Consider the following 8753-nt stretch of genomic DNA (forward strand, 5'->3'; position numbering starts at 1 on the left):
GCAACAATATCTACGGTGGTTTGCTTATATCACACACACACACACACACACACACACACACACACACACACACGTGGAATTATAAAAAGTGTGAAACAACTGTAAATATGTCTTATGTTCTAGGTTCTTCATAGTAGCCACCTTTTGCTTTGATTAATGCTTTGCACACTCTTGGCATTCTCTTGATGAGCTTCAAGAGGTAGTCCCCTGAAATGGTTTTCACTTCACAGCTGTGCACTGTCAACAGTTTAATTCAACTTCATAGTCATTATTACCTTTAAACACATATTTTTGGGGGGAGATCATCTCCCAATTCATTTGAAAACACTAACTGTTCCCTTTTACTCAATACTTTTACCTTTTTTTTAATACTTGAGTACATTTTATATCAGAAATTTTCTTTTAAGAAAAATAACTTTTAATAGTTGAGGAATACCTTTACTCAAATAATATTCTCAGAGGAGACTAACTTTTACCAAAGTAATTTTATGGTAAGATATTTGTACTTTTACACAGGTATTACTTTCAGGTGATTTATACAACACTGTCAATAAATTGCTTTTATTTTATTTTTACAATAATTTGACTATTACTTCATCTTTTCACTTGGACACAAGACAAGTCAATTCGACCAATTACGGTTCATCTTGACTCCGCCCATATCCCAATTCTTCCGCCTATATTATTTCTCCGCCAATCACGGCTCAAATTTTGGGCCAAACAAGGAACTCCGCCAATCACGGTCAGAACAAACTCCGCCCATACACCAAATTCCCCGTACTGCAGGAATYCCTACTGCCTCCTTTCGTTGCAGAGGGGAGGTCCACTCGACAGAAGAGAAGCTAAAATGGGAGTAGAAATCGAGACAATAACTCCAGGCGATGGTTAGATTAATGCGACGTTTAGTCTAATTCTCCATACATTGTATTTCCGTGCTGTTTGGTTCATCATTAAACCATACTTTCTATGTTTCCTCCTGTCGTTTAGGACGGACATTCCCGAAGAAGGGACAACGYGTCGTGGTCCACTATGTCGGTGAGTCAGTGCTATTGAAACGTTTAAAAGCGGCTTATTTTAATTTTTATATGGTTATATGTCTCGTTAATGGCAAGATAGTTTGTTGTTTTAAGGGAAGGAGATAGCAAGTCATAACAGYTCGTTTAGCGAACACAACTGGAAGTCCAAAACTGACTGTTAGCATCGAAGCTAACGCTATGCTCTGATAAATTCGTCTTATGTTTGTTTGCTAACATCTGCTAAGTTGATGCTAAAGTCAGCGAATAAGCCAGTTATTTCTGTCATGTACTCCATTACTCAGCTTGGCTTTTTTGAAAATCGGACAAAGAAATAGTTGGACCAGCTGCTGCTAAAGCCGATTTGGTGTTATGCTATGATGTTAAGCAGCTAATGCTAGCTCTTCAGTCATCAAGCGAAGCTAAATCTTAAAGCTTTACATGTCGAAAATCCCAACAAAGCTCTCTCTGGTTTAATGTGTACAGGCACACTGGTGGATGGGAAAGTCTTTGACTCGTCGAGATCTCGAGAAAAGCCTTTTAAATTCAAAATTGGCCATCAGGAGGTGATTCGTGGCTGGGAGGAAGGAGTAGCTCAGGTGAGGAGAAGCCCTTCAGGTCACTCATCATCAGTAACTCATAACATGAACATGGACAGATCTTTTGGGCTTTATGTTTACTTTGCTAAAACCAGAGTTGTGGATTCAATTCACGGTAGTTTTAAAGTATGATCTGCACAAACTTGACCCTTCTCGTATATATTCCCCATTAAATAATTTAAGAAAAGCTGTTATTACAAAACTGTTGATTTTCCCTTCACCTAATCACTTTGGTTGGTCCTCCCTATAAGCAAACTGGGATGTTATCTAAGTAATTAAAAATGCTACAAAGCATTTTGAATATGACATATAATAGAAATTTTTGCAGATGTGATTTGGAAAGTATTACCATTTGGGCATTTTATGTCTGTGCTTGTTTGATTTTCACAATTTGAGTAAATAATAATAAATAATAAACCTCAAAACTAATAAATAAGGCCCATGCAGCTTATACTGTGTCTGCAGACTTTATATGCTAGCATGGACACTGAAATGGAAACTCATTTGAATTAGGGATGTCCCGATCCAGATTTGTTGGGCTCCCAGTACAATCTAATTTTAAAACATGATTAGCCTTGCCAATACCAATCTGATACCTATCTTTTCAAAGCATAAAAATGCAACCGGTATTACTATATTATTAATATTTCAACATAATAATATGACTTTAAAAAAAATTGGATCATATATGTTACATCAGTGTGTGATGACGTACACCACAGGCTCAGCGCAACCACTACACTACGCTAATAATGCTACCTACAACACAGTGGATATCAGCACCAACTGAGCGAGCAATTGTCCACAGTTGGAAAAAAAAAAACAGAAGAAATAGTTAAGATAAAGACCATCGTAATTTAGTGGTGTGGAAGTGGTTCGAGTATTGAAGGTCTGATAAATCAGTTTTCAGTTCCCTGTAAAAAAAATTAATGCTGGAGTCCGAGTGGTGCCTATTCACAGTGGTAACACACAAAATCTGTTCCACAGTGATAAAGTTCTGCTCTATAGAAAATTCTGAGTGTATGAAAATGTGTAGGAAAATGAAGCCCCCTAAAGTTAAAACATCATCATCTCTCYGTCAGCAGCTGTGTTGAGAAAGTGAAGCTGATTCTTCAAACACAGATGTGTAAGGCAGGCTCAAGTTGACATAAAATCGACTTCACTTCCAGATAACTGTAATTAGTTTGATGGCTAGACATATTCGTTAACTGAAATATTTATATAATCTGTAATTATATTTTGACTAGTATAAATGATCTCAGATTTACCATTAAGTTGWATGAAGGCTCTAATTCAAGATATCTGTATTAAAATACTTGACAAGATTTCTGTACACTGAGAGGTGTACATTTATGAGCTGCTTCCTTCATACAGGTCAAAGTTTTTCATGTAAAGATAAGTATACTGTTTACATGACCTTAGTAAAAGTACACAGTTTAGTGTTTTCTAATGAAGTGTTGATGTAAGAATTTTAACCTGCAGTAATTAGATTTAGACTGATGTCATATTGAAAGGACGTCCACTTGTGATTTATGAATGAACAGAGGGAGCTTAAAGACCGATGGGTCATGCAGCCATTTCACAGAACTGTCTTTATGAACGAGCCTATAGTTGGAGTTAAAGAGGGATCTGGAATGAGGACAGAGTGAGATGGAGGAGGATGACTCGCTGTGGTGAACAGCTGGGGAAAAAAAGCTTAGTTATCCATGTCTAAATAAGTTCATGTTGTATAAGGCCTAATTATTTCCAGATTCATGAGGGGAAAACACAATTTTGTTTATTAGTCTTTGTTTACTTTAATGCTGGTAGCAAAACTCTGGTTGGACTAATTAGACATTTAAGGTACTTCAAGTACTCTACTAGTCTGTCTTATGAGTTGTGTAGAAAATTCAAACTCATTGCAGAGCAATTTACACTCCAGGACTTCTTGTTCTGCCAAAACATTATGTTTATTTTATTTCTGAACTGAATACCAGCTAGGTCCTGTAGCATCAGCTGTTGCTCCCTTCATTTCTGTGTCAGTGTTTAGGATTCTAACAAATGCCTTTTTAAACTGTGTATACACCAGCTCAGGTCCAGCTGGACTGAGGTGTAAACGCCCACTTCAAACAAATGGCAGGTCCAAACATSACTGGATTGTGTTTTATGCCAAGCTTGTTATCTCTCCTGGTGTCTGAGTCTTTGGTGATAGAGGCTAAATGTTTTCCCTCCTTGGTTTGCCAAAGTTCTCATCTCAGTTTTCTGCTTTAGACTGAAACCTTTTGACCTGAGTGGGACCAGATGGTAATCCTTGCAGTTTTCTGAAGCCGCAGTGGTTTAAGATACACAGCATTCCCCTGTGCACGTGTGTGTTGTAGGGATGTGTATTGGCAAGAATTTGGYGATACGATACATAACAGAGGGGTCACGATATGATATATCCCGATATATTGCGATACTGTCAGCAAGGCGATATATTGCGATTTTTTTTTGTCCAAAAATTCGATTAAATAAAAACCTCTAACTGACAAAAAAGAAAAGCTAATGTTTACTCACAATGCTAATGCTACCCTTACTCTCTGGCGCTCAAGAGGTAGAGGAGCCAAATGGCTGGCTCACTGCTGCCAACTAGTGGTCAGAGGCTGAACTACAACACAAAAATAAACGGTTGGCAAGAAGTTTAACATTTTACACCTTAATTAAAAATCGATACAGGGCTTTAGAATATCGATACAGTATCGGGAAATGAAATATCGCGATATTTCAGTGTATCAATATTTTCTTACACCCCTAGTGTGTTACATTATATGATTTCAGAATACACTTTTCTCTGAAGTAACTTAGATTAGAAAATCAATTCAGTACAAATTCAAAAATACTGTATTGATCCCAGAGGGAAATTAGGTGSTGATGTAACTCATTGAACTAAAGAGTTATTGTAGATGGTGCTGGCTGTGGGCAGGAACGCTCTTCTGTAGCGCTCTGTATTACAACCAAACTGAAGAAGCCTCCGACTGAAGACACTTTGTCTTTCTATGACAGTCTGATGAAGAGGATGGTCAGGGTTGTCCACAATGTTCTTGATTTTATGTAAAATCCTTCTTTGCACCATCATCTCCAGAGATTCCACAGTCGTCCCCAGAACAGAACCAGCCTTCTTTATCAGGTTGTTTAGCCTTTTTAGGTCCCTGGCTCTGATGCTGCTGCCCCAACAGATGACACTCTCAACAGCAGACTTGTAGAAGATCTGCAGCATCTTGCTGCAGACATTGAAGGATCTCAGCTTCCTTAAGAAGTACGGTCTGCTCTGTACACTTAAGGATTCTAAAGACGTATGACTGACTTTTTGCATCAGGTAAATTGAAATGAAAAATTTAAATCATTTAAAACTCAGCTCCTGTAAGTAGAAGAAAATAAAATTCAAATTCTAAACAGTCATGTTTACCTTTTATTAAACMTGTTGCTGAGTCCAACTTAGTTAATTAACATGTCTGTATTTTTGTGATTAATGTATTCAGAGCTCTCAAATGACTTAATAAATCAAGTAAATACAGTATGTCAGTCTGTAATTTGCTGCAGAGATGAAGCTTAAACCCACAGGTGATGACTCCCTATAAATCGCTCCTTATCCTTTAATCAGCGTYGGTTTTATTTCTATAGAACAAAAAAACAGAAGTTCAGTCAAACAATGTGTTAGGTCAAAATTAATCAAATAAATGCTAGAAATGATGATGATGATGATGATAATAATAAAAATAAAAAGTAAAACTGAATTAAAATAGTCACACCATAAAATATCAGCTCTTTTGGATTTGGATTCCAAACATTTCCTGAACCAAAGAACAAAGTACGGCTCATTTTATACGTCTCCACAGTCTGAGGTCTGTATATGTTGTCAACTGCAAAAGCCCAATAAGCTTCATATTTTAGTTGGGATTTTGAAATATCTAGTTTACAGCAAAAAAAATCTTCCCATGTTTTGTGCTAATTAGGATTAAAAATATAAAACCTTTTGGCACTATATCAGCTGAGTTAATTGTAAAAAAAAAATTGAATAGTGATGTGAAAACCTTGGAAAATCTTTCAACCTAAATTGTAAAGATTAGGTTTTTTTTGCAAACAGGATTGCAGTCGTTTCTACATTCAATTATCTACATTTCAAGTTTTATCCCAGATTTACAAAAAAAAAGTTGTGCTGTTTAAATTCAGTTATGGGTTTATTTTTTGTTTTTCTTCTTTAAACTTGTCTTTTTTTACCTCCAGATGAGTGTCGGCCAGCGGGCAAAGCTCACCTGTTCACCAGACTATGCCTACGGCAGCAAAGGTCACCCAGGGATCATCCCACCGAACGCCACTCTCATCTTCGATGTGGAGCTGCTGGGGCTGGAAGCCTGAAACCTGCAACCTCCACTTTTGTTTGTTTCTACTCAGATTTCAGGGTAAGAAGGTGTAATTATTTCAGCTAGGCACCGTGATTCTGTCAGTTTCACCAGAAAACTGSCAACAAATCGCTTCAGCACTTCACTAGTTATTGTTACGAAGTATGCAAGAGGTTTTAGTGTTTTTACTTTTTTTGTAAACGTCTCTTGTGTGTCCATAATCCCAGCTCTGCTCCGTTTGTGTTGCAGGTTGACTCCTGTCTTAAGAACGTGGAGGAAAAAAGGTTCACAGATGATTCCTGCTCATTATTCCTTCATAGGACCTACATTTACAGCTTCACATCTTTTCCCTAACCATTCAGGTGCAAACTGAGTTATATCACTTGTTTTGAAAACTTATGTCCTCCTATATACTTTTCAAGTTCTAGGCCATCCTATTCTACTTTGTCACATACTGATGTGTATTTTTATTGTGATGCTTTGTTTTTGAACTCAAAGTTTCTTATCGACTGAAGTAAATCTGAAAATGTGTTTGCCATCAGGAGCATGTTTTTAATGAATGTCATAAATCCTGAATCCATTTTTCTTTTCTGTGGCTCTGTGGCCTTTACAGTTAAACTGTATTGATTGCAGGCGACTAATTAACTTGAATGAAAATAAGAATAAATCATTTGTGATACTCGCTAGTGGAATAAAACAAAGATTAGGAGTAATGTGCAGAAAATAATGTACCAGGGATTTAGAAAATCTAACTTTGCCATGACTAACCTACAAGTCTTGTCAGACATAAAAAAATAAATAACTACATTTGTGAATTGTTTACAACTTAACAGCATTACTCCTGGCTGTAACAAGGTTTAGAGGCACAAGCTGGTTCAAAGTTTTTGGGTCAACATTTTCTTTTCTCTCTAAAGATCTGAGGGGGTATATTTTACAAAAAAAAAAAAATAGACATTTTATCCCGTCGGCAACTGTATTTCACTGCTTTGCATTTTCTGATCTGTGACTTATATTTAATGGTATTACAGCACACTAACAATAAAAGAAAACAAAGAAAGCAAGCATGTTTTATTCACCACCAGGAAACAGGGTGTTTTTTTTTATTTATTTATTTTTTGTTGCTATTTTCAGTTTCTTGTGTATTTACAGAAAACGGACAAATTATACAAAACTAAAATGTAGAATCAAAATAATTTTTGCTTTGACGCAATGGTTGCCATTGACAAGATGAGTTGTTCAAACTATATAAGCCATATTTTGCAATAAAATGTTGTCTTGCTCAAACAGACTCATTGATTACACTCCTGACAGTTTGATTTTTAGCCATTAAAAGCTAAAATGTTGCTCTCTGATCGTTTAGCAGTTCAGTAGGGATAAGGGTAGTTATCTAAAGGGCTGTTTAATACAGACTAACTATAATCTGTTTTTGTAGCCCAGGTTTAAAATGTATGCACACTTTGTTTAGTTAGGACTAAATTATGATGATTTCCTAACAGAAGTGAGGGTGAAGCCAATCTTTGTTGACAAAGTGAATAAAATGCAGGTTTTCTTTAACAAAGGTTTAAATCTCAATTTAATTCCAGAGTAAGTCTAACCTACAGTCATGATCCAGGAGGTGAACATCCTTGAGAAATGTGCAGAGCTGATGCCAAGATAGACAGGTCCTTGACAAACGAGCCTAACTTAAGCCTGACCAAGACGGCTACAAACTCATGTTTGGGTGTCAGATGCCTCTTGCGACCTGTGTTACCCTTGGCCTGATCATAATCAACATTTTCACCCCTCCAATAACACATCCTGGCAGCTTTGTGGTGAAGATGTTTGTATGAAGCAGCAAATGTGCGTTTGCTTTTTAATCCCAGGTAAAACTGCACAGCGTCATCATCAAAGCTGTCAGGATCACAGGGGTCGACATAACCATTGTTTAGGTTGTCCAAGACAACCTACCTTCATTTTGGACAAACAGATCCCGCCTCAGGAAAAAAGCAGCGAGTGTTCCTGACACACACGAGTGGGGTGGAGGTGCAAGTGAACCACAGATAGTTGGATATACTACTATTTAAATTAAAATGTTTGACCTGTAAGCAAGAAGCTTGTGGTTGTTGGATGTTGATTTTTGCTCTCTATTTCAAAGAAGATGAGGAGTTTTTTACTCAAGCAGTTCCTGAAACTATTAACCTGCTGACAGAACATTTGTATACAGTAAACTTTGTATACAGAACAATATAGCCTACCTATTAAATTACATTTTTATTGAGATTTTTTTTTTGGACAACCAAAATGTTTTGCGGACAACCAGGTTTTGTCAACAGGTTGTCCATTGGACAGCTTGAAAAAAATCCTTATGTCTACCCCTGGGATCATAACTGACTGCCTTTAGTCTTGCATCCCGCTCTTCCAGCTGCTTCCTTAATGTTGACATTTCGCTGTCTTGGCACTTGAGCTGTTGCTTCTGTTGGTCTGTCTGGATGTATGCAGCTTCCAGTTGGCTTTTCTGGTTCATCACTTCCAACCGTAGTCTATGCAGCTCAGCAGACGCATCCTCTTCTATAGCAGGTTCCTCCTCTGTTTCAACACGCTCTGCAGGACAAATACAGTAGCTGAAGGTCTGCTGTCTGCATGATCTAGCTGCTGGAGGTCAGTAGCTTCTGTTAAAATATATACAGCGGGTAAAATAAGTATTGAACTCGTCAACATTTTTCTCAGTAAATATATTACTAGAGGTGCTAATGACATGAAATTTTCACCAGATGTTGGTAACAACCCAAGTGATCCATACATAC

The 8753-nt window shown here is 37.2% G+C and overlaps 1 protein-coding gene across 1 annotated transcript; it reads left to right on the forward strand.

Annotated features, from left to right (window-relative positions):
• The first annotated feature begins 775 nt into the window (after window positions 1–775).
• LOC106531226 (peptidyl-prolyl cis-trans isomerase FKBP1A) lies at window positions 776–7254 on the forward strand. The gene is made up of 5 exons (XM_014027016.1): window positions 776–884; window positions 988–1035; window positions 1500–1612; window positions 5855–6030; window positions 6220–7254. Exons 1-4 carry the CDS (start codon window positions 848–850, stop codon window positions 5984–5986), a joined length of 330 nt encoding a protein of 109 aa, XP_013882470.1. The 5' UTR covers window positions 776–847; the 3' UTR covers window positions 5987–6030; window positions 6220–7254.
• Window positions 7255–8753: the final 1499 nt, after the last annotated feature.

The sequence above is a fragment of the Austrofundulus limnaeus genome, unplaced genomic scaffold (assembly GCF_001266775.1).
Source record: "Austrofundulus limnaeus strain Quisiro unplaced genomic scaffold, Austrofundulus_limnaeus-1.0 Scaffold608, whole genome shotgun sequence".
In the NCBI taxonomy this organism is placed as follows: Eukaryota; Metazoa; Chordata; class Actinopteri; order Cyprinodontiformes; family Rivulidae; genus Austrofundulus; species Austrofundulus limnaeus.